Source organism: Stegostoma tigrinum, chromosome 19 (assembly GCF_030684315.1).
Source record: "Stegostoma tigrinum isolate sSteTig4 chromosome 19, sSteTig4.hap1, whole genome shotgun sequence".
NCBI classification, from domain to species: domain Eukaryota; kingdom Metazoa; phylum Chordata; class Chondrichthyes; order Orectolobiformes; family Stegostomatidae; genus Stegostoma; species Stegostoma tigrinum.
In genome coordinates, this window is record NC_081372.1 from 59,923,431 (window position 1) to 59,950,294 (window position 26,864).

Below are 26,864 nucleotides of genomic sequence, written 5' to 3' on the forward strand. Positions count from 1 at the left end.
ACCATAACCCCAAACTAAACTAGTCCCACCTGCCTGCTCCTGGCCTGTATCCCTCCACAAACCTTTCCTATTCATGTACTTATCCAAATGCCTTTTAAATGTTATAATCGTAAGCACATCCACTACTACTTCAGGAAGTTCATTCCAAATGCAAACCGCCCTCCGTGTTTAAAACAAAATTGTCCATCATATCTTTCATTAACTACTTCTTTTGCTCAATTAAATATATATATTTTAACCTTACCATCAATACTATAGTATTTTAATTCTTGCGAAAGGATATATCTTTAAATATCTACCAGCTTCTCCCTCTGTTGTGGGGTAAATGCTAAATCTTGGACAGTGACAAAAGTTAGAAAAAGCATAAACAAAGGGGCACCTCCTTCCCCAAATCCCCTACTCCCCAAACTCCTAGCACTCCATTCAAAGCCACAATCAACTGCTCCTTCAGTAGAGACCTCATGAAATCCTCTCGTGCATTAGAAGCTGGCGAATTGAAACAGCAGATTTCAGTTCAATATTAACGCTTTCTCTCTCTCTCTCTCCATGGATCTGCTGAGCATTTCCATAACTTTGTTTTTTTACTATGTCTAGTGAGGCCTGGGACAAAATAATTAAACAATGTTCTTTATTTTTTTCAGACTGTGGTCTGATCTCCAGAAGTTCTGCTGTTCTGAAGGAAAATGCAACTTCCATGACAATAAAAACAAGGACTGTCAGTTGAGGGTGAGTAGTGTTTTGCATGTTCATTCGGTCACAATAGATTATTTCAGCATCTGGGCTTCCCTCTGCTCCTTGAGTTTTAAAGAATCATAACACCAAAAACATTAGAAGGAAGTGGAGTTCATTGATGCATTTAAGATTGTTCCAGTGATCAGTAAGATTACAGCTGATTTTTACACTAGCTTCATTGCCTTGCCATGTCCACCCTCTCAAGGCCAAAATAAAACTTCTCAATCTCAGTCTCGAACAAATACAATGACTGAACAATCCATCTTCTTTGGTAGAGAGTTACAAACATCCGTAACTTCCTGAAGAAATTCCTCCTCCCTAAGGGCATTGTAGGTCTACCTACAGCACATTGACTTCAGTGGGTCAAGGAGGCAGCTCTCCATCACATTCTCAAGGGTGACTAAGGTCGGGTAATAAATCCAGCCAACAACAACATTTTACAAACAAAACAAAACCTCTGGGATTGAGAAAAGTCAGATGTTTTCATTAGGGAGGAAATTCTAGGCTTTTGACTTAGCCACCCTGAATGAAAGGTGATACATTTCCAAATAGGATGGTGAGTGGCTTGGAGAAGAACTTGCAGGTAGCAGCGTCCCCCATATAGCTGCTGAACTTGTACTTCTAGATGAAGTGCTTGTGGATCTGGAAGGTGCTGTCTAAGGAGTTTTGATGAATTCCTGAAGTGCACCTTGTAGATAGTACACACTGCGATAGGGGAGGGAGTGGATGTCTGTGGATATGGTGCCAATCAAGCGGGCTGCTTTGACCTGGATGATGTCAAGCTTCCGGAGCACTGTTGGAGTTGTACCTATCCAGGGCTGGTGGGGAGTATTCCGTCACATTCTTGACTTGTGTCTTGCAGATGGTGGACTGGCTTTGGGAGTCAGGAGGTGAGTTACTCACCATGGTATTCCTAACCTCTGACCTGCTCCTGTAGACACTATTTATGTGGCAAGTGCTGTTCTGTTCCTGATATAGTTGAAGTCACTATCTTCTCATGACACCGCCTCCCACAGAGTTCCCCCCCCCCCCCCCGCCTCCCCCAAACAAAAAGGAACATTATAATATTTCTTGGTTGTTCCTGTCAAACTGGGAAAGTTCACATTTTCACAAATCTGCCCAATCCCTTTAACCAATCTGTTTCTCCCTCCAACCTCTGTCTCTTCCTCATAGCTTACGTTATTTATTCTTTTGTGGGATGTGGGCATTGTTGGCAAGGCCAGCATTTGTTGACCATCCCTATTTACCCTTGAACTGAGTTGACATTTCAGAGGGTATATGAATCAATCGCATTCCTCAGTCTGGAGTGACATGTAGGCTGGACCGAGTAAAGATAACTGATTTCTTTTCATTACTGAACTTGATTGTTTTTTGTGACAATCGATCAGGGATGTTAGCAATGAAAAAAGTTGGATTGACTGGTTTGTTTTCACTGGAATGCAGGAGGTTGAGGGGTGACCTGATAAAGGTTTATAAGATTGTGGATGGCATGGTTAGAGTGGCAAGTGTGAGGCTATTTCCCAGGGTGAAAGGGTCACTTACTAGGGGACACTGATTCAAGTTGGTGGTGGGGAGGGGGTGGTGGTGGTGTGGGTGTACGGTGCTGTGGAGTTTAATAGAGATGTGTGAGGCAAGTTTTTCACACAAAGGGTGGTGAGTGCCTGGAACCCTGGATTACTAGTCCAGTGACATTATCACTATACCAGCACCTTAGTTCTAGCTTTGTTATTATCAGCAATCTCCAATAACAGTACTTTTGATCTTCCAATCCACATCATTAATAGAGATTGGAAATAGCTAAGGTCCAAGGACTGATCCTTGTGACACCACGCTATTTGCAAGTAAAAGCACTAATAAAAAAAATTATTTCTCCTATATTCAATCTATAATCCATTGTAATATAATATCCTCACTTCTAACTTTAAGTTGTAGCCTCTTATATGGTACATTAGTGGATGCTTTTCAAAATTCAAATTCGACAGCTCCACTGGTTCTCCTTTGCCCAGCTGATAGCTGTTCGGTTGATTTGTCAAATATTATTTCTCTTTCATAAAACTGACTCTCAAAATTCTAAGATTGTTTTCTAAGTGCCCTGTTGTTACCTTCCCAATAATGGATTGTAGTATTTTCTTGTTGATTGGTGTTGGGCCAATTGGTCTATCAACTCCATGTTCACTCTTTGCCCTTCCCCAAGGGTAGTGTTGTATTTGCTAACTTCTGATTTGTGGGGATCAGTACAGAATCTAAAGAATTCTGAAAGGTCAAAACTAATTCTGTCCTCATTTAGAATCATGGACTCTTAGCATAAAAGTAGGCCTTTCGGCCCATTGTGCTGTGTGACTTCCTCAAAGGGGTTATCCTACTAGTCCTACTCCTGTGTTCTTTTCCCCATAGCCCTGCACAGTTCCTTTCCATCTATTTATCCATTTCCCTTTTTGCTTCCTGCTCCTTCAGGGAGCACATTCTTGCCCATAGTGGAGGGGGGGTAAAACATTCTTCTCTGCTTTCCACAATGTTAATGCCAATTATCTATAACCTTTGCCCTTTACTATATAATCTCCATACCACTGCACACCATTTCCCTCCGGTTTACTGACTGATATTCCTAATGTTGAACCCTTCATTTTAAATTACTCTTTAACATTCTCTGCTTCATGTGGAATAATCCTACGCTCTCCAGTCTCTGCACATAACTCCAGTCTCTGTCAAGACCATGAGTCTGAGAAGTAGTAGGCCATTTAGGCCATTTAGCCCTTTGGGTCTGCTCTGCCATTTAGTGAGATCATGCCTGATCTGATCACCCTCAGTGGGGGAGGCGATGGCCTAGTGGTATTATCTCTAGACTGTTAATCCAGAGACCCAGATAATGTTCTAGTGACCTGGGTTCAAATCCCAGTGTAGCAGATGGTGTAATTTGAATTCAATAAATTGCCGGGATTAAGAGTGTGATGATCATAAATCCATTGTCGATTGTCAGGAAAAACCCATCTGGTTCACTAATGTCCTTTTAGGGAAGGAAACTTTCATCCTTACCTGGTCTGGCCTACATGTGGCTCCTGACCCACAGTAATGTGGCTGATTCTTAACTGCCCTCTGGGTAACTAGGGACAGGCAACAAATGCTGCCCTGCCGGTGACGCTTGTATCCCATGAATAAATAAAGGAAAAAATGTCCATTTTCCTACCTTATCCCCATAAAACTCAATCCCCTTACCGATTTAAAAATCTGTCTCCACCTTGGATATACTTAAAGACTCCGCCTCAACAGCCCCTCTGTGGTGAAGAATTCCATAGAATCATACCATTTAAGAGAAGAAATTCTTCTTCATCTGCCTTAAATATACGACCCCTGTTCTAAGTTTATGCCCTGTGGTCCTAGACTCTCCCACAACAGGAAACAATCTTTCTGCATCACCCTGTCAAGTCCTCTAAGAATCTTAGATAACAAAGTGTGAAGCTGGATGAACACATCAGGCCAAGCAGCATCTCAGGAGCACAAAAGCCTCTCTGATGGAGGGTCTAGACCCGAAACGTCAGCTTTTGTGCTCCTGAGATGCTGCTTGGCCTGCTGTGTTCATCCAGCTTCACACTTTTTGTTATCTTGTATTCTCCAGCATCTGCAGTTCCCATTATCACCTCGAAGAATCTTGTCTGTTTCAATAAGGTCGCCTATCATTCTTCTCTATGTAGTAGATTGAGTAGAAGCTCAATCTAGTCAATATCTCCTCAGAAGACAGCCCTTCCATACCCGGATTCAGCCTAGTGAACCTTCTTTGGACTGCCTCCAATGCCAGCACATCTAGCTTTCCTCCGATAAGGGACACAGAACTGTTGACAGTATTCCAGTCACCCCTGTTATATCTTGGTAAATCTCTTCTGCCCCTTCTCAGCGGTGCCTAGAATTGAACACATGGCTGAGATCAACGTAGTGGTTTAAAGAAGCTTAACTTGCATTTGCACTCTTCTTTCCAATAATATTGCTTCCCTGTGAAAGTGTTAACATTGCTCATGGTGTTCTGCAACTCTGATTATCCCAATCTTATGGTCATCCAGTTGCTGGAGATTAGCAGGTATTTTGAAGTGGAAAGCCAGAATGGAAGTGAATATTGGAATGTAGTTTTACTGGCATGGGGTGTTTTTTGTTTATGTGAACTGCAATGCAGTGATTTCTAAATTTCTTTTCAGGTTAAAGATGTGTCATTCATCGTGTGGTTCTCTGGTCTGAACGTGTACAATTTGTATGCTGATTGTGTTGGAGGTGTGCCTGGTGAGATTCAGTAAGTAATACAGGGTGAGAGTTAGGACTCCAGCAAGGTGTTACCACCCAAAAGATTTGGCTATGGCTGATGGTTCAGGTGGGCGAGGGGAGGTAACTTTAATAGACTATTCCATTATCATCTGTGTTTATCCAATGACCATTTAAATACCCTTAAAGTTGGCAGGTTTACTACTGCAGGCAGGTCATTCCATTCCCTTACTACTCTGAGTAAAGAACCTACCTCTGACATCTGTCCTATATCTATCACCCCTCAATTTAAAGCTACGTCCCCTCGTGCTAGCCATTTCCATCCGAGGAAAAAGGCTTTCACTATCCACCCTATCTAATCCTCTGATTATTTTATATGTTTCAATTAAGTCACCTCTCAACCTTCTCTCCAATGAAAACAGCCTCAAGTCCCTCAGCATTTCCTCATAAGACCTTCTCTCCATACCAGGCAACATCCTGCTAAACCTCCTCTGCACCCTTTCCAGTACTTCCACATCCTCCTTATAATGTGGCGACCAGAACTGTACGCAGTATTCCAAGTGCAGCCGCACCAGAGTTTTGTACAGCTGCAACATGGCTCCGAAACTCAATCCCTCTACCAATAAAACCTAACACACCGTAGGGTTGTTAAGGCAGCCTATCAACCTGGGTGGCAACTTTCAGGGATCTATGCACATGGACACAGATCTCTATGCTCATCCACACTACCAAGAATCTTACCATTAGCCCAGTACTCTGTTTTCCTGTTACTCCTTCCAAAGTGAAACATCTCACACTTTTCCGCATTAAATTCCATTTTCCACCTCTCCGCCCATCTCTGCAGTTTATCTATGCCCTTCTGTAACCTGCAACATCCTTCCACACTATCCACAATTCCACCAATATTCCTCTATCAGTCTACAAACTGACACCCTGTGGGAAGACCTTTCTTCACCTTGACCTTCCCACCTTCAGAACTCTGACTCTTCATTGGAACTGTAGAAAAGTTTCAAGAGGAGACTCACTGTAATGAGTATTTTGTGTTGTGTGCCTGTCAGAAGTCGTCCCTGTCCAATAAACAGGAACCAGACTCTGCTTGCTGAAAGTAAATAATCTGGCATTAAAATAAACTGGGGTCAGAGAAAGTGGACAGGGCAGTAAATTTGCTGACACTGGAGCATTTGTGCTATTCCCTGTGAATAGAGACCTTGTACGTTGTTGTATCATGGACAAAACCTGCACTGCACATGTGCACTGAGCATTGACACAGGAATCAGATGAGGGTTGGAAAGGAGCTGTGTGCAGTCTGTTCTCCCCCACTTTTTCCACCACTACCACCATTCATTCAAAACCCCCCATGCTGCTTATGGCCACGCCCATTAATGTATTTGCATACAGTCATGACAAATAGTGTGCATGCTTCAGTGTGAGCATACGCAGCTGTTTGGCTGTTTGCTGTGTATGTGACCAACACTAGGACTAGGTAGAGCACCGCTTCTGTGTATAAACCCACACAAACCCTTGCTAAGGGGCTTTACTCTGCAACGGGGGGGACATTAGGGCAATGTAAAGTACGACTCTGCCGGAAAGTGAAAGGCAACATATATCCAGTAGGGTAAAAGAAAAATATTGTGGATGCTGGAAATTTGAAACTACCAAACCACTGGAGAAACGCAGCAGGTCTGACAGTGTCTGCGAACAGAAGAGTCATACAGGACTCTGTGGAGACAGAAACAGAATTATCAGACGTATTGAGTTTCGCCAGCGTTCTGTGCTCATATCATACATCCAGTACCTCAGTTTAAAGTGGTATGAGACCACCATTAGAAGCAAACATGGACATGTCTGAGTCAGAATACGTGTTTAATGGGGATGCGGCAGCAATCAGTGCACTACAGGACAAACGTGAGTGTGTGTACATCTTAAACACTGTATTAGAACCAACATCAAATTCAGAGATAACAAGGTGTACAGCTGGATGAACACAGCAGGCCAAGCAGCAACAGAGGAGCAGGAAAGCTGACATTTAGGGCCCTCTGATGCTGCTTGGCCTGCTGTGTTCAACCAGCTCTACACCTTGTTATCTCAGATTTTCCAGCATCGGCAGTTCTATCTCTGTAGCATTCAAACGGATTCATTTGCTTTTGACTTGGAGCACACAACTCCGACAAAAATTCACACCCTGCAGCTAGATAAAGGCAAGCAGTTGGCTGTTTGTGCCATCTTGACTGTGTTGGGAACACCCTGTTAGTTGTTAAACCTGAGGCAGGAGTTAATTTAAAAGATGCAAACCAGTCTCCAAGTTCAACTCAAATTATCCAAATTTAAAATAGTTTTGGATGTGAGTTTGCTTGCTGAGCTGTAAGGTTAGTTTTCAGACGTTTCGTCACCATTCTAGGTAACAACACCAGCGCTTCGTCAGAGGCTCACTGATATGTCCCACTTTCTATTTATCTGGTTAGGTTTCCTTGGGTTGGTGATGTCATTTCCTGCATTGGTGATGTCATTTCCTGTTCTTTTTCTCAGCGACTGGTTAGATGGGCTCCAAATCAATGTGTTTGTTGATGGAGTTCCGGTTGGAATGCCATGCTTCTAGGAATTCTCATGCATGTCTCTGTTTGGCTTGTCCTAGATCGGATGTGTTGTCCCAATCAAAGTGGTGTCCTTCCTCATATGTATGTAAGGATACGAGTGATAGTGGGTCATGATATCACCAATGCGGGAAATGACATCACCAACCCAAGGAAACCTAACCAGATAAATAGAAAGCGGGACATAACACCAGCGCTTCGTCGGAGGCTCACTGATGATGTTACCTAGAATGGTGACGAAACGTCTGAAAACAAATCTTCCAGCTCAGCGAGCAAACTTACATCCAGAACCTCAACCTGAGCTACAAATCTTCTCAAAACTCGTTAAAATAGTTTCCCAGAATGAACTCTTGTTCAGATTTTGCAGTCCCTTATTTTATAATAGGACTTTGGTTTTTACACAAGTAGCAGGGTAATGTAAGATATATTTTTTATATGTCATTATTTAGTGAAACACTCATTATATCCCAGCACTTTTCTTTCAAATTTTCTCAGTTTTTATCATTAATTTTTAAGTTGACACTTTCTTTTGTGTTAACTTTCTTCTTCCACTTTTTAGTTCAAATGACAAATGCCTGCTAATCTTTCTTTTCATGACCCACTGGAAGGGTGTTCCTGGAACATTCCTGCCTGGGGGAAGTTGGAAATAGGAGTATATACAGAATGATTTGCCCTTTGAGTCCTGTTTTGCCATTGGGCCACTAAATGATTGACCCCTTGATCCAGTTGACCTGTCTTTGTTCCATATCCCTGGATGCCCTTGGCTTAAGTCGAACTGGCATGGACTGCTTTGGGCTGAATGACCAGTTCACACTATGTTCCAGTGACGTTTACAGAATAAAAATATATCTGCCTCAGTTTTGCGGGGGCAAAAAAACTTGATTCTCCCCCCCCCAGCATTTCCATCCTCTGTAAAGAGTGAATTCTCCCTAGGCATTGAGGATACTGTCAGTTTCCTGATTGTCTCACAATACAGTGTGAGCAGGTGTGTAAGGGAGAGGATAGAGAATCACTCGGAGTGGTGGCAACACTGCATCCTTTCAGAAGGTAGTGAGTTTAAATCTCAGCCCAGAAACACTGGCATTCTGTCCAGTATGTACCCCTCAACCGGTGTTGATTAATCACACTTTCTATTTGCTGTGCGTATCATGGTAGCCAAGTTTCATACATTAAAATGTTCTCTGTATTTCATAAATGTTTTAATGTCTGCAAAGCACTTTGGTGCTTCCAGAAGTTGTGAAAGGGGCTACGTAAATGCATTTAAATTGTTGGGAAAGCCCTGCAGGAGTGGCAGCATCTGTGGAGAGAAATCAGAGTTAACGCTACGGATCGAGTGACCCTTTCTCAGGAGTCCTGCTGAGCTTTTCCAGCATATTGTTGTTCTTTCAGATTTACAGCATCCACAGTTGTTTCCATTTTTATTTAATTTTTTTTAGAAATATACTATTTTTAGTACTCACCCCTCAGCTAGTATTGAGAGCTTCTTACCTTTAGCATCACATGGAAGTGGGAGGAATCTTTAAGAGAGGATTCCTGCAATTGCAAAGCAGGGGAGATTAGAACAATCAGAACAATTTATGTAAATAATCTTTATTCTCTATAGATCTCTGAGTATTAGAAGCACTCAGATAATGTATCTCAAAAGACAGTTTTTCCCAGTGCGGGACAAAATATCTTTTCAAAAAATAAATGGAAAGATCTGCAGAAGCTGGAAATAAACAAAAACAGAATTTGCTGGAAAAGCTCAGTTGGAGAGAAATCAGAGTTAATGTTTCGGGTCCGGTTTCGAAGAAGGGTCACTGAACCCGAAATGTTAACTCTGATTTCTCTCCCCGGATGCTGGCAGTCCTGCTGTACTTTTCCAGCAATTTATGTTTTTCTTTGGGAGAAATGTTTATCTTAGAGCTTTCAGATAAAACTTTAAGTATTGGATATTGTATTCCTAGCTATTGCTAGATATCCTTAAATATTCTTAAATGCTGTTAGATATTCTTGACTAGTCATAAATAACACCAACATAGATTCTTAGAGATTTGAATTATATTTTTTACTTAAAGTATAAAGCTTAATTTCAAAAGAAATTGTCAAATTAATATACTCTCATTTAAGTTTCTCTACAACTGAGATGAACCCTATTCTGAAGTGGGGAACTGTATCTTCTCAAGAGAAATCCCAGACTCTTAAAATATCTAGGATGCTGATTGCATAGATAGGGCTTATAAAATTTAGCAGGCTAGTTAGAGGAAGGTAACATTCTTGGGTCACTTGCCCTGTAAGGTAGTACTGAGAAAACTTAAGACTCAAGTATAAGCGTTTGTGAGATGGACTGACTGGAATGAACAAAATGGACAGTAGTTATCAGGGAAATACTCCTGATCCAAGTTAGTTCCGAACGAGGACTAAAAGCTATAAATCCCTTTAAAGAACCAAGCTTTAAACCAACAAGTGATCTGCTGTTTCATCTTTCACAGATTTGATGGGAATCGCAAACAGCTGGTCATCAATGACTTGGGAAACTTGTTCCCCAAAAATCAAATGAGTCTCTGGTGGCAGAAGGTAAACTCCATTCATCCTTTGCTGAAGGTGATAGCCAGGTTTATAATTTGGCAAAAATCTGCATTTATATCGCAGTTTTAAGATAGAACATTCAAGGCTGGAGTGTAATCAGATAATAAAATGTGAAACCAAGCCATGGGTGATCCAAAACTCGGTTAAAGTAGAGTTGAAAGGACTTCTTTGAGGTTGGTAAGTGTGACCACTGAACTGGTGCAGCTGCCAATGTTGGAGCAAAGATGTGGGGTGGTGAATAAGAGTCACTGATGATTTTTCATGTTGTAGTGGTGAATCTGGCGATACTTTTCTGAAATTGGTCTTTGGGAGAAAGACCCCGTTCAGACAACAATCCCTGTAAATTGAGACTGTTGTAGCACCTTCTACAGAGAAAAGACTGGGCTCCCACTGGGTTCACTTGTCAGGAACACAAAGCTTGCCTTGGTTTATTTGGGAAGGATTGAACAGAAACACAGGAATTTGAACAAAAAGACCGTGGCAGTGCTGGTTGAGGAGGGTAGAAGGTGCTCTAGCGTTGCCTGTTTACAGGGTGGGCGTTAGTGGTGCCATCTCTGCTGGCACAGAGTGAGCTGGATGGGATGCTAATGCTGCCGTGGGCATCAGGCTGTGCACTGCATTTGATTGGTGAAGATAATCTGAGGTCTCGTACAAAGATTCCTTCAGTTGAATTAAAGAAAGTGGAATAGAGGATGGGACTGAAACTAGATCTCAGTCAAAGCCTCAGGAAAATGTAGGTGATTGGATCTGGCTAATGGAACCAGTGCGGGCACCTTGGGCCAAATGGGCTCCTCCTGCACCTTAACATTTCCATGATATGTCAATGAGATTATCCCTCTTCCTTCAAATATGGACTTCCCTGTCCAATCTCCAAGTTCACCTTCTGTATGTCTTCCCCAGAAACTGCAAGATGTACATCAGAGACACAGAAATGTTCGGCTTGATCCCCCATGCACCAACACCACTGCCTGCAGCAACTACCTGAATGACCCGGCGGTGCGGAAGGCTCTGCATATTCCTGCCTTTGTGCAGAAATGGGAGATGTGCAGGTAACATCCAGCATCTGAATTAGAATGCAAATCTGTGATCAATATGAGAGTGAGAATGTCAATTTCATCTTTTTATCCTGTCCATTCTGTATTTTGACATAGTCATAGAGGCATGGAGCATGGAACGAGACCCTTTGGTCCAACTTGTTCGTGTCAACCAGATATCCTACATAAATCTAGTCCCATTTGCCAGCACTTGGCCCACATCCCTCTGAACCCTTCCTGTTCATATACCCATCCAGGTGCCTTTTAAATGTTGTAATCATACCAGCTTCCACCACTTCCTCTGGCAGCTCGTTCCATAAATGCACCATCCTCTGCATGAAAAAGATATCCCTTGGGTTCTTTTTGAATCTTTCCCCCTGACCTTAACTATGCCCTCTAGTTTTGGACTACCCCACCCCAGGGAAAAGACTTTGTCTATTTAGCCTATCTATGCCCCTCAGGATTTTATAAACTGGTATAAGGTCATCCCTCAGCCTCTGATGCTCCAGGAAAAATAGCCCCATCCTATTCAGCCTCTCCCTGTAGCTCAAACCCTCCAACCCTGGCAATGTCCTTGTAAATTTTTTCTGAACCCTTTCTAGTTTCACAACATCCTTCCCACAGCAAAGACACCAGAATTGCATACAGTCCTCCAAAAGTGGCCGAAGTAGTGTCCTATACTGCCACAGCATGACCTCCTAACTCCTACACTCAGTTCACTGACCAATAAAGGCAAATGTACCAAACGCCACCTTCACAATCCTATCTACATGCGACTCCACTTTCAAAAACTTATGAACCGGCATTGCAAGGTGTCTTTGTTCAGAAACTCTCCCCAGAACCTTACTATGAAGTGTATAAGTCCTGTCCCGATTTGCCTTTCCAAAATGCAGCACCTCACATTTATCGAAATTAAACTCCATCTGCCACCCTTGGCCCATTTGATCAAGATCCTGTCGTACTGAGATAACCTCCTTCACTGTCCACTACACCACATGAGATGTGTGTCCTTGCTTTGGGGTGGGTTCCAATCAGATGTGTCCCTTTTTGGTGGCGATCAATTTGTTTCAAGCCACCTAAAAAGTGAGCAATGTGCCACAAGTATTAGACAGTTCGCATCTGGTGTTTTGATGTGATCTACAAGCAAGTAATTAGAAAATTGTATAATTTATCACAAGCTGTTTCATCAATGCCCTTCTCTATTATATGGTCAGAAGTGGGGATGTTCACTGATGGTTGCACAATGTTCAGCACCGTTTGCAACTATGATATACTGAAGCAGTCCGTGTTCACATGCAACAAGGTCTGTTGAATATTCAGGCTTGGGCTGATGAGTGGCAAGTAACATTCGCGCCACACAATTGTTAAGCAATCTAACCACTGCCCCTTGACGTTCAATGGTGTTACCATCACTGTATCCCCCATTGTGAACATCCTGGTGGTTACCATTGACCAGAAACTCAATGGGACTCACCATACAAACACTGCCTACAAGACAGGTCAGAATCTAGGAATACTGCAGCAAGTAACTCCCTAAAGCCTGTCTACCATCTACAAGGCAAAAGTAGAGACTATGATTGAATATTCCCTGCTTGCCTGGCTGAACGCAGCTCTAGCAACACTCAAGAAGCTTGACACCACCATACGGGTCAAAGCAGCTCACCTTGATTGGTACCACATCCACTCCCTCCATCACCAACACTCAGTACACACTGCTGCTATTATCTACAAAATGCACAGCAGAATTTCACCAAAGATCCTCGGACAGCACTTTCCAAACCCACTATCATTTCCATTCAGAAGGACAGGGCAGCAGATGCATGGGAACACCACCTCCTGCAAATTCCCCTCTGAGCGACTCACCATCCTGACTTTGGAAATATGTTGATGTTACTGCACAGTCACTGGATCAAAATCCTGGAATTCCATCCCTAAGGGTATTTTGGTTCAAGCTACAGCATATGGACTGCAGTAGTTCAAGAAGGCAGCTCACCACCACCACAGGATGGATAATACTGGCTAGTGAGCAACGCCTGTGTCTCCCAAGAGAATTATTTTTTTAAAATACAAATATTGGGAGGTTATGCTTCAGTTATACAGGGTATTGGTAAGACCACATGTGGAGTACTGTGCACAATACTTAAGAAAGGATGTAAATGTATTGGGTGCACTGTAGAGAAAGAAACAAGCCTAATACCTAGAATGGCCAGGTTGTCTGATGAGGAAGGGTTCATCAGGCCAAGTTTGTATTCCTGGAGTTTAGAAGAGTAAGCGAGAACTTGACTGAAACATGTAAAGCCCTGAAGGGTCTTGGAAGGGTAGATGTGGGGAGTCACTGTGTAAAAATCAGGATTGGCTCATTTAAAACCGACATTAGGTTAATTTTCTTTTCTCGAGTTCAGAGTCTTTGGAACTGTCTTCATGAATGATGGTGGAAGCTTGAATCTTCGTTAAACTGAGGTAGATAGCTTCTTGGTAAGCTAGGGGCTGAAAGGTTACTGAGGATAGGTGGTGAAATCAAATTTACAATCAGATAAGCTGTGATCTTATTGAATGGCAGAACAGGCTTGAGGGGCTGATTGGCCTATTCCTGTTCCTTTGTTAGTATGTTGAATAATGTCCTTACAAAGTGTCACTGATTTGTAACTGAGGTATAAATGGTGTTCACACTGGCTGGGACATGACAGCGTACGTAGATGGTATGCTCACAGTCACACAATATTGGACATTATATGGCATCTTGTTTCTCCAGTCTTGAAGGTCCTGCCTCCTCACACTTGATTGTGAATCGACTTCAATTTTTTATTCTGTTGGACTTGGCCTTTGTTGCTACACAATAGCTTGCATTTGGTAATGCAGGCAGATCTCTCTCTCGCTAGTCTGGAGTATTTGGCTTTGTGTGGTTACAGGTGCCAGTATCCGTCCCAGCTTTACTGTACAGCCCCACGCAGGCTTCCTGGTGAGCCCAGGGCAGTTAATGGGGGCACACACCGAAATTATAATATCTATCACTCACTGCAACAGAATAGTTACCACGACATTTTTCCAGATGTATAGCTGCTGTCTGGGTCCAGCTACCTTTCACCTCGGTGTCAGCATGTCTGAGGGACTTTATCAAATGCTTCTAAAACCACGAGGTGTGCCGCATGATCCTTCATAAATAATTCTAGCATTTGCTGAGAACTTGCTGTACCTATCTCGGGCTGCAAAAGGGCAGCCAGCCTTCCTTGTCTTGATGCCATCAATGTTCTATCATCAAGTTTGTCCAGTAGTTATTCCAAATGAACTGGCCACCTTACTTCCAACAATCGCAACCCAGCAACATGACTCGTCTCTCCCATTGACTGCAAAAGATTAGTACTGTTATTCAGACTGGATTACAGTTTTCTGGAGGAGGATATATAATGCTGATGGTTTGGCACTCTGGGGAGGAAAGGAGCAGACCATTTAGCCCTTCCACGCTGTCCTGCTGTTCAGTGAGCTCCTGGTTGGTCTAGGACCTAACTCCACTTATCCACCTATGCTCCTTGATAACACAGATCCATCAATCTCCAATTTAAAATGAATATTTCATTGAATCCCTATAATGCGGAAACAGGCCCTTTGGCCCAACAAGTCCACACTAACCCTCAGAGCATTCCACCCAGACCCATTTCCCCCCGCCACCACCCTAGAACCCACCTAATCCGCACATCCCTGTACACTATATATATATATATGTATATATATATATATATGGGCAATTTAGCATGGCCACTCCACCTACATCTCTGGACTGTGGCAGGAAACTGTAACACCCGGAGGAAACTCATGCAGATTCAGCGTTAATGGGGATTGTACAAGTATTTTTTGATTTCATACTTAAAGCATCTGGCTCAAATCCTTAGACCATGGCCTAGACTCCGCAAAGAGCAGAGAATTTTCTCCATCTCTCCCTTTCTCATGTTCCTCTTCTCTCAATAACCTCAACCAAATTAACCTCTTAAACTGCGAATTCTAAGGGATACATTCCTAATTTGTGTAATCCCGCCTCAAAATAAAACATATCCTTGGCATTTGGATATAATTCTGAAAGAACTAGGTTGTATCTATCCTTCCTAATGTGTGGTGCTCACAGCACTGGACATGTGGCCTAACCAGGATTTTGTATGGCTGTAGTGTGATCTCTATGCTGTTCTATTTTAGTCATCCAGAACCTGATACTGTCAGTTTGTAGCTGAGGATTAAGTTCAGATTACCTGCATTAATTCTATATTATGTGAATTTTTAAAAAAATTTTCAACAAGAGTTTGACTGTTTTCCTTGGATTGCCTGCTTTATTGTGGGATTGAGATGGGGTGAAAGGAAGACTTTTCCTGGTGGGGTGAGTTCTATAGTCACAGGAAAGGTCTGGAGAAGGCTGTGACATTTTGCAAGTATTGCCTCCTTTAGGACATGTGGATGATGACTGGGTTACTTTTTAGTGTTTACTTTGATTTTTTTTTAAACTCCTGTTTAGCGCACTAGTGAACCTGTTATATCGCCGGCAGTACAGTGATATGAAAGATCAGTACCTGAAACTGCTGTCTACTGGGGTAATTAAACATTCTTTTCATTCCACTGTTTAATTTTAAATTAGTGGTTGATTTTCAGGGATTGTGCATGTTCTAATCATATAGAACTGGTTTAGGACTGTGGGAATGTAAAACTTCAATGCATTGTTGCAACAGCATGCGTTTATATTTCCCACTGTCGTGCCTACTATAACAAAAAGAAAACAGGAGCATTTATATTGCCCCTTTTTGCAGATGTCCCAAATTACTTTGTAGTCTGTGAAGCAGGTTTGAAGTACACTTACTGTTGTAACATAGGAAAACTCAGCAGCCTGGTTGTGCACAGCAAGATTCCATAAACAATCAGTTGGAACTGATGAAATAATTTGGTCCAATGATATTGATTTGAGGATGATGATTTGACCAGAATGATTTGGTGAGGTGGTTCACCCCTTGAGCCTGCTCTATCATGCCACTAGATCATGGCTGATTTCCCATGTCATTTTCCTGCACTATTCCCATATCCCCTAAAAAGCTTTGATATTTAGAAATCTATTGATTTCTCCCTTTTAATGTATCCATTGCCTGACTGTCCACAGCCTCTGGGGTGGAGAATCTGAGATTCACCACCCTCTGAAGAAATTCCTCCCCATCTCAGTCCTAAATGGCCTCCACCTTATCCTGATACTCTGCCCCTCACAGTTTGCTAGTACTAGAGTCCTTCTGATGTCTAGCTTGTGAGGCTATGTATCATACAAGCTAAGACCATTACTGTTGACAGCCTACCAATTGTGATTGCCTTTTTCAACCTTGCCAAGTACTGCCTTTACTGTGGGGCAGGCGATGGCCTAATGGTATTATTTGCTAGACTATTAATCCAGAGACCCAGATCATGTGCGGGGGACCTGGGTTTGAATCCTACCAATGAATGTTCAGTTAACCTGTGTGTTACTTTTTTTTTGGTCACATTGACTGACTGAGAAGAGAATGTTGATCAGGTTTACACACACTCTGACTTGTGCTGTAAAATCTCTTCACAGACACCTGACAGCGTCTTGGTTTTAATATTCATCCACAGATTTCCCATGTGCTAACAGCATGCTCCCCAATTGTTGCATTTAAAAATTCAGATTAATCCTTTACAGAACCCTTGCAAAAGGATACATTGTAATTGTTAAAATAGTTTAATACCTTAGATGAATTGCAGAAAGGACTTAGTAACTTACCTCCAAACCACGTTTTAGTCAATACTTTTGTGACCTGCCAGCAACATTTTAAGTGCAAATCCAGCTTGAAATCCTTGGGAGTCCACAATCAGCTCAAAGATTTAGAATTCCTGGCTGACAAACATGTAATTGCTGCTCTTGTACATCATTATAAATACTTTCCATTGCGTTGGCACTGCTTGACTTTGAGTAGCTGATGTTGTCACTTGGCTGTGAAGCTCCAGGCAATTTGTACACAGTCCAAATTTGAAAGCCAATGGTTTATATTTCCCACTATCGTGCCCACTGTAACAAAAAGAAAATAGGAGCACTTATATAGCCCCTTTTTGCAGTTGTCCCAAATTACTCTCTAGTCTGAAGCAGGTTTGAAGTTATAACAAGGAAAACTCAGCAGCCTGGTTGTGCACAGCAAGATCCCACAAACAAGTTGGAACTGATGAGATATTTTGGTCCAATGATATTGATTTGAGGATGATTTGACCAGAATGATTTGGTGAGGTGGTTCACTCAGATGCTGGGGGAGAGATTGCATTCATCTGAGGGGTGAAACAAGGCCTTCATTTAATGTCTAGTCTAAATTGTGGCATCTCTAACAATGTAGTATTTCCTCACCACTGCACTGAGTGTCAGGGTCATGTGTGTGAGGATCTATAGCCCCAGGTGTCTGCTCTGTCTGTAATGCAATGCTTTACAATCTCTTCAGAATCATTATTAATCTTAGTGGTTTGTTTCCCTCTCAATTTCCTGGATTTCTGGCAACAGCAATACCAGCTCCTAGTTTATAATGGCGACGTGGACATGGCCTGTAACTTCATGGGAGATGAGTGGTTTGTGGAGTCACTTCAACAAAAGGTGAGCTGCTTATTTCCATTGTTCATTGTTCTCATGACTGAGTTGGGTGGAAGTAGTAGGGGACTAACTGTGTGCACCTACATGCGAGTACTGTCTCACAATTCTGACACCAAATCAAAATTCAGATTCATTAAAGAAAGAAGATTCTTGCATAACCTCAATATGGCTAGAGAAAGAGAGTCTGAAAGAGAGCAGTATTGGGTTTTCAACTTATTGAAACAAAAATTCTTATGAACTATCCTCAATATTAAATTGGGATTCACTGATTATGAGCAATATCTGTTCAGCACATGAATTCATACTACCTACTCTTTGGACTTGGCAACTTGAATCTGAGATAACAAGGCGTAGAGCTGGATGAACACAGCAGGCCAAGCAGCAGAGGAGCAGGAAGGCTGATATTTCAGGCCTAGACCTCATTTCTGAAGAAGGGTCTAGGCCTGAAACTTCAGCCTTCCTGCTCCTCTGCTGCTTGGCCTGTGTTCATCCAGCTCTTCACCTTGTTATCTCAGATTCTCCAGTATCTGCAGTTCCTACTATCTACGAAGAATGTTATTGCTTAAATTTTTTGCAAAGATTTGTAGCTTAGCTTGTGGATGCTCACTGAGCCGTTGTTTGGTTGCAGGTGTTTTCTCGCCATATTACGTAACTTCATCAGTGTGCCTCTGGTGAAGCGTTGGTGTTCTGTCCTGCTTGTTATTTACATGCCTGCGTTTGCTGGAGTGGTTGGCATTACTTCCAGTTCTTCTTTTTTTAGTGGTTTGTATATCGGGTCCATGTTGATGGAGTTCTGGTTGGAATGCCAGGCCTCCAGAAATTCCCTGGCATGTCTCTGTTTGGCTCATGCTATTGTGGGTCTGTTGTCCCAGTCGAATTTGTGTCCTTCTTTGTGTGTATTGAAACCAGTGAGAATTGAAGTATATGGACGAGATACTTAATTACTCCAGCAACCACCCCAACACCCATAAATAGAGCTACATTGAGACATTATTCAAGGGGGCCATAACACTGCAGCAACCCGGAATTGTGCAAAGCAGAACAGGAGTACTTATACAGAGTTTCGAAAGGAATGGATTGCCAAAGAGCACATTCCACCGTTATGTCTGTGATGGACCACAGCAAGGCCAGACACATTAGTCACCTTACCGTACATCAGAGACATCTCAGAGTTGACCCCAAGACATCAGGGTAATCCACAATCAATCAATCAATCACCCTCTGACAACTACTGATGAATGTAAAGGATCCCATACCCACAACCAGTAAAACTAATGTAATATACAAAATATCATGCAAGGTCCATGAAAAATATTACATAAGACAAACTGGAAGAAAACTGGCAATCAAGATACACTAACACCAACTAACCACCAGGAGACATGACCAATTCTCACTCGCAGGGTGACGAAACGTCTTGCAACCAAACACACTGGCTTGGTGAGCAAGTTTACAACCTAATGTTATCGCTTTTATTGCAAATACTTTATTTAACAAAGTTTATTCAGACTTTGAGCCATCTTGTTTTTGTTTTCTTTTATTCATTCACAGGATGAGGATGTCGCTAGCTAGGCAGCATTTATTGCCCATCCCTAATTGCCCAGAGGGCTGTTAAGAGTCAACCACACTGCTGTGGGTCTGGAATCGCATGTAGCCCAGACCAGGTAAGGATTGCAGTTTCCTGCAAGGACATTAGCGAACCAGGTGGGTTTTTCCAGTAATGGATTCAGGGTCATCATTAGATTCTTAATTCCAGATATTTTATTGAATTAAAATCCCACCATCTGCCACGGTGGGATTCAAACCCAGGTCCCCAGAATGTTGCCTGGGTCTCTGAATTAACAGTCCAGCAATAATACCACCAAGGGAACTGAAATTTTGCCAGTTGTCTATCAGTAATCATGAGCTTTCAGTCTTTTGACACAATGCAGTGTGGAGCCAGAGGAGCACAGCCGGCCAGGCAGCATCAGAGGAGCAGAAAAGTTGATGTTTTGGGTTGGGACCCTTCTTCAGAAATGGGAAGGGAGCTCAGAAATAAATAGAGGAGTGGTGGGATAGTGATAGGTGAATGGAGTAGGGAGTAGTGGGGATTCGTCAGTGGGACAGATAGGTGGGAGAGACGATGGACAGGTGGTCTCAGGTTAAGGAGATGGGAATGAGAGGGAGGGTTGGACGTGGGATGAGGCTGGGGGATGGAGGGATTTCAAAATTGGTGAATTCTGTGTTTAGGCCATCAGGCTGCAGGCTCCCAATGCAGAATATGAGGTGCTGCTCCTCCAGTTTGCAAGTGGTGTCATTATGACACTGGAGGAGGCCCAGAATGGACATGTCACCCAGGAAGTGGGAGAGGGAGCTAAAATGGTTGACACCTGGAATATGTTGTCGTCTGTCATGTACCGAGTGCAGATGCTCTACAAAACGGTCTGAGTCCACGCTAGTACTCGCCGATATAGAGGCGGGCACATCGGGAGCAGTGGATACAGTCGACCAAGTTGATGGATGTACAGGTGAACGCCTGTCTGATGTGAAAGGTTTGTTTTAGGCCTTGAATGGAGGGGGGGGGGGGGCAGTACAGGGGCAGGTGTAGCAGTTGTGGTTGCAGGGAAAGGTGCCAGGGATGATGGGGCTAGTGGGAAATGTGAAATGGACAAGGGAGTCATGGAGAGAACAGTCTCAATGAAAAGCAGATAGGGGAGGGAAATATCTCTTTGGTTATGGAGTCAGATTGTGGGTGGCAGAAGTGGCGAAGAATGAAATGCTGGATGCAGAGGTTGATGGGATGATATGTGAGGACAAGGGGGATTCTGTCTTTATTTTGGGGGGGGGGGGCACGTCTGAAGGCAGAAGTACAGGAAATGCAAGAGGGCCTTTTTGATCACTGCTGACACCATCCGACCTAACTTCCCTAGCCCCACCCTCCTTTCTCTTTATTTCCCAGCTCCCTGCCCCCTCCCCATTTCTGAAGAAGGGTCCCAACCCGAAATGTCAATTTTCCTGCTTTTCTGCTCCTAAGATGCTGCTTGGCCTGCTGTGTTCATCCAGCTCCACACTTTGTTATCTCCGTTTCTCCAGCATCTGCAGTTCCCGTTATCTCTGATCACTATTTCCTGCTCCTCTGCTGCCTGGCCTGCTGTGTTCCTCCATCTCTGCACTGTGTTGTCTCTGACCCCAGCATTGGCAGTTCTTGCTATCTCTGTCTTTTTGCAGATGGAGGAGTCCCCTGAGGCGGTGCAGGAGCTGCAGGTTTTGGAATCTCTCTAGAATCTGGGCAAAGCAAACTTTATGCTTAAGACTGGGTATGGGAGGGCAATCACCTAGTAGTATTATTACTGGACTGTTAATTCTGAGATCTTGTTATGTACTGAGGGTGTGGATCTGAATTCCAGGGGATGCTGGAATTAAAAGTCTATTGAATACCATAAATTCATGTTGATCGGCATGAAAAGCCCAACTGGTTCACTAATGTCCTTTAGCGAAAGAAACTGCCATCCTCACTTGGGCTGGCCTACATATGACTCCAGATCCACAGCAATGTGGTGGACTCTTAACTGCCCTCTGGATGGGTTAAAGATGCCAGAGTAGTCAGTGATGCCCTCATCCCATGAATGAATAATGTTAAAAAAAACTACTCTACCTTCTGACCTTGTTCACAAAGATTGTTCTAGTGGAAGAGTTCTAAACTGGGGGAAGGCCAACTATACCAAAATTTGGCAGGATCTGGGGAATGTAGATTGGCAGAAACTGTTTGAAGGTAAATCCACATTTGATAACGTGGGAGGCTTTTAGAGAGGTTGATTAGCGTACAGGAGAGACATGTTCCTGTGAAAATGAGGGATAGAAATGGCAAGATTAGGGAACCATGGATGACGGGTGAAATTGTGAGACTCCCTAAGAGGAAAAGGGAAGCATACATAAGGTCTAGGCGACTGAAGACAGATGAAGCTTTGGGAGAGTACTGGGAATGTAGGGGGAATCTGAAACGAGGAATTAAGAGGGGACATGAGATGTTGTTAGCAAACATGGTTAAGGAAAATCCCAAAGCCTTTTCTCATATATAAAGGGCATGAGGGTAACTAGAGAAAGGATTGGCCCACTTAAAGAAGTTTATGCGTAGAGTCAGAAAATGGGTGACATTCTGAAAGAGTACTTTGCATCGGTATTCACCAAGGAGAGGGACGTGACACATGTTGAAGTTAGGGATAGATGTTTGCTTGCTCTAGGTCAAGTCGGTATAAGGAGGGAGGAAGTGTTGGGTATCCTAAAAGGCATCCAGGTGGACAAGTCCCCAGGTCCGGATGGGATCTATCCCAGGTTAGTGAGGAAATAGCCAGGGCTTTAACTGATATCTTTCCAGCATCTTTAAACATGGGTGAGGTCCCGGAGGACTGGAGACTTGCTAATGTTGTCCCCTTGTTTGAGAAGGGTAGCAAGGATAATCCAAGTAATTATTGACTGGTAAGCCTGATGTCAGTGGTAGGGAAGCTGCTGGAGAAGATACTGAGAGATAGGATCTATTTACATTTGGAAGAAAATGGGCTTATTAGTGATAGGCAAAATGGTTTTGTGCAGGGAAGGTCATGTCCTACCAACTTAATAGAATTCTTTGAGGACGTGACAAAGTTGGTTGATTGAGGGAAAGGCGGTAGATGTCATATACATGGACTTCAGTAAGGCATTTGATAAGGTTCCCCATGGCAGGCTGATGGAGAAAGTGAAGTCACATGGGGTCCAAGGTGTGCTAGCTAGATGGATTTTAAAAAACTGGCTAGGCAACAGGAGACTTGGTAGTAGTGGAAGGGGGTTTCTCAAATTGGAGACCTGTGACCAGTGGTGTTCCATAGGGATCTGTGCTGGGACCACTGTTGTTTGTGATATACGTAACAGATTTGGAGGAAGGGAGAGGTGGTCTGATTTAGCAAGTTTGCAGCTGACACTACAATTGGTGGAGTAGCTGATAGTGAAGGGGCCTGTCAGAGATTACAGCAGAATATAGATAGATTGGAGAGTTGGGCAGATAAATGACAGATGGAGTTCAATCCAGGCAAATGCAAGGTGATGCATTTTGGAAGAGTGAACTATACAGTAAATGGAAAAGTCCTGGGGTAAATTGATGTACAGAGACCTGGGTGTTCAGGTCCACTGTTCTCTGAAGGTGGCAACGCAGGTCAATAGGGTGGTCAAGAAGGCATATACGGCATGCTTTCCTTCAACGGACAGGGTATTGAGTACAAGAGTTGGCAGGTCATGTTACACTTGTATAAGACTTTGTTTCAGCCCCATGTGGAGTACTGTGTACAGTTCTGTTTGCCACATTACCAAAAGGATGTGGATGCTTCGGAGAGGGTGCAGCGGAGGTTCACGAGGATGTTGCCTGGTATGGAGGGTGCTAGCTATGAAGAAAGGTTGAGTAGATTAGGATTATTTTCATTAGAAAGACGGAGATTGAGGGGGTTCCTGATTTGAGGTCTACAAAATCATGGGGGGTTTCGACAATTTGGATAGCAAGAAGCTCTTTCCCAGAGTGGGGGACTCAATTACTAGGGGCATGAGTTCAAAATGAGAGGAGGAAAGTTTAAAGGAGATATGCGTGGAAAGGTCTTTACGTGGAGGGTGGTGGGTGCCTGGAACGCGTGGCCAGCGGAGGTGGTAGACGCAGACACGTTAGTGTCTTTTAAGATGTATCTGGACAAGTACATGGATGGGCAGGGAGCAAAGGGATACAGACCCTTAGAAAATAGATGACAGGCTTAGACAGAGGATCTCAATCGGCACAGGCTTGGAGGGCCGAAGGGCCTGTTCCTGTGCTGTAATTTTCTTTGCTCTTTGTTCAATGCATTGTCAGACCTGGGTCTCCTGTAATGGAAACTTGCTGTCTGTGTCAACCTGTTTTGTTTTCCCCTTAGGTGACGGTGAACCGTCGGACCTGGCTGTATAATGATAGGAATGGTGAACAGGTGGGCGGATTTGTCAAAGAGTTTGGCAACCTCACTTTCTTGACAATAAAGGTATGGCCACCTAGTTGTAAATAATACTTCTGGATATTAAAGTTACTGAGATATATGGGGGTTGTGCAGGAAAATGACATTGAGGTATGTGGTCCAGCACAAACTGACTGAATGATAGACTGGGCTTGAGGAGCCAAATGACTGCCGCCTCCTGCTGTTTCCTATGGTCCCAGTATTAGATAAGAGCAGGAAATGCTGGAAATGTTCAACAGGTATGGCAGTGTCTGTGGACAGAGAAAACTGGAAATTTTTATAATCCATGTCTTTGCAAAACAACTGCAAGAACTTTGAGATTTAACAGTTCATAGCTAACAGATTGGGGGAGGGAAAGAAAAATTCAATTATCTGAGGGACAGAATTTCATCTTTTGGGGATAGTTTACGTTCTTTGGGATTTAAATTGAGTTCACTATTTCAGATTGTAGCCTCTGCTTCATTCCACAACGGCAGTCATTTAAGCCAGTCAAGCACAGCGCATTGTGGCTATACCTGTGGACTCCCACTTTCACCCCAATGCCAAACATGTCACCATCAACATCCCTGGGTATGTGTGAGTGATATTGGGAACTTCAGATGCTGGAGAATCCAAGATAATAAAATGTGAGGCTGGATGAACACAGCAGGCCCAGCAGCATCTCAGGAGCATAAAAGCTGACGTTTTGGGCCTAGACCTTTCATCTCTCTGATGAAGGGTCTAGGCCCGAAACGTCAGCTTTTGTGCTCCTGAGATGCTGCCGGGCCTGCTGTGTTCATCCAGCCTCTCACTTTATTATCGCTGGGTATGTCCTGTCTTACGAGCAGGTCCACTCAGCAGAGGTGGTGGTACAATGCATACAGTCAGGGGAATTTGTCCTCAACATTGCCTTTGGATCCCATGATGGAGTCAGCTCCAGCACAAGTAATCTGCTAGTTATCACTTACTGTCCTTACCAAACTGATGTATCTATACTCCTAGATGCTGAACAGAACGCACCCAGTGTTCACCACCAAGTGTGTTTCAGTCAGACTATCTCTGTCCAACTAGATTCTTGGCGGCCTGGGAAAACTATGAATGGCCTACTTGATTCATCCTCGCCAATCTATCTGTTGTTGATAAGTCCGATGACAATGTCAGTAGAATGACCACCTCTCAGTCATGCCTTCATATTAAGAATATCCTCCATTACGTTATGTGGCACCACTGTCACGTGAAATGGGTTTTTTCCAGACACACTATCATTGACTTCCAAACCTGGACCCTCTAGGACAAGGACAGCAGATACATGGGAACACCACCGGTTGCACGTTCCCCTCCAAACTATTCAGTATCTAAACTTCGAAATATATTGTTCCTTCACAGTCTCTAGGTCAAAATACTGGAACTTCCTCCCTGTCAGCATTGTGGCTTTTCTTATAGTTCATGGCATCTTTTGATGTTTTACTTCATTATTTGTTTTCATTTAGTTTTTAGTCGTAATTCCTGTTGACATTTAATCCTAGCTTCTACCTTTCACACACCTTCCTTTCTCCTCTTCCTCTTTCCCTTGCCTGTGTTAACTCTCACCTCTCAATCTAATTTGTTTTCCTATTTTGATGAAATGGGCCATTGCAGCAAATATCAATGCAACTTTCTCCATAGATGCTGCCTGACCTGTTTGTCCAGTATTTATATCTGCCTCCAAACAGTGAAGTTGAAGACCACTTTCAGCTGGCGTGTGGCTAATGGGGTCGGCCTAAGCAGATGGATCTAGTCCTTCACAGTCTGAGTATTTGTCAGGATGTCATTTTGAACATTATCATGTGAAGCAGGAGCGAGTGATGCAGGGTATAACAGACTGGCATGGATATATGATTTGCTGGCAGAAAACTGTATTACTTAAACTGTGTTTCTTTGATTGGCAGGATTGGACAAGTCAGTGCTTACTCCTTCACTTTTTTGCAACATTTTTAATGAGTTAGAGGGGAGCAAAAGCATTGTAACTAAATTTATGAATGACACCAAGATAAATAGAAAAGTACATTGTGAAAAGGACATCAGAAAAATGCAAACAGACATGTTGATTAAGTGAGCATCAAATTTAAAAAACAGTCTTCTAGGTGGAATATAATGAAAAAATGTGAAATTTGTCACTTTGGAGAACAACTGTAGAATTCTGCAATGGGTTTGAGGTGTTCTAATACATGACAGTAGGCAAGTACTGCAAGTAATTGAGGCTAATTGGGTACTGCCCTTTTTACAGGGGGGATTGAACATGCAAATAAGAATGCTTTAGTTTTACAGTTTCTTGTGTCATTTCTGAAATGATGTGCAATTTTAGTGTCTTTATTTAAAAGAAGGATGTAAGTGTGTTGGAAACAGATCAGAGGAACTTTACTAGATTGACACCTGGATTGAACAGGTTGAGGTAACGTTGGAAAGACCAGGCTTATCTCCACTGGAATTCAGAAGAGTGAAAGATGATTCAATCAAAGTATACAAGATCCTGATCTTGACAAGCTAGACTTAGAAAGAATGTTTCCTCTTGGAGGTGAGTCCAGAACTGGGTGGCACTCTTTAAAAATTACAGGTCACTCTTTTAGGACTGAGATGAGCATTTTTTTTTTAGTTGTGTGCATATTTGGAACTTTCTGCCCCAGAAGGCAATGGAGCGGGGGTCTTTTGAATAAAGTTGCCAGTGTTACTAGATCTTAGGGCTGCCCTCTCATCAGAGGGAGACGTCTCGTGGTTTAGCCTGAAGGTGATCGCACCTCAGGTGAAGGGAGAGGTGGAGAAGTGGGTTCTTCATGATAACCTCAGCTGATGAGGGAATTGAACCTGCACTATTGGCATCAGTCTGCATTGCAAACCAGCTGTCCAGCCAACTGAGCTAACCTATCATGTTTAAGGTGAAGATACTTTCTTGTTTAGGCAGGAGAATCAAAACTTGAGGTGGTACATGAAAATGTGGAATTCAAAACACAAACAAGTCAGCCATGACCTTACTGAGAGGCTATAAATGGCTAATTTTTACTTCTGTTTTGTAAGTATGTTCATATGCTTTACCATGCTTATTAAAAACTGACCTCTCGATGCCTTTGCACAGAATTGAAATCAGTGCCTCCAC

The 26,864-nt window shown here is 43.0% G+C and overlaps 1 protein-coding gene across 1 annotated transcript in view; it reads left to right on the plus strand.

The window, feature by feature from the left end:
* The window catches only part of ctsa (cathepsin A), a 56,622-nt gene that overhangs the window by 27,007 nt on the left and 2,751 nt on the right, over positions 1-26,864 (plus strand). The window contains exons 8-14 of the mRNA XM_048549721.2: positions 642-726; positions 4,917-5,008; positions 10,040-10,124; positions 11,037-11,185; positions 15,669-15,744; positions 17,691-17,780; positions 23,681-23,782. Coding sequence (XP_048405678.1) covers positions 642-726; positions 4,917-5,008; positions 10,040-10,124; positions 11,037-11,185; positions 15,669-15,744; positions 17,691-17,780; positions 23,681-23,782 — 679 coding nt within the window. The remainder of the gene's footprint in view (positions 1-641; positions 727-4,916; positions 5,009-10,039; positions 10,125-11,036; positions 11,186-15,668; positions 15,745-17,690; positions 17,781-23,680; positions 23,783-26,864) is intronic.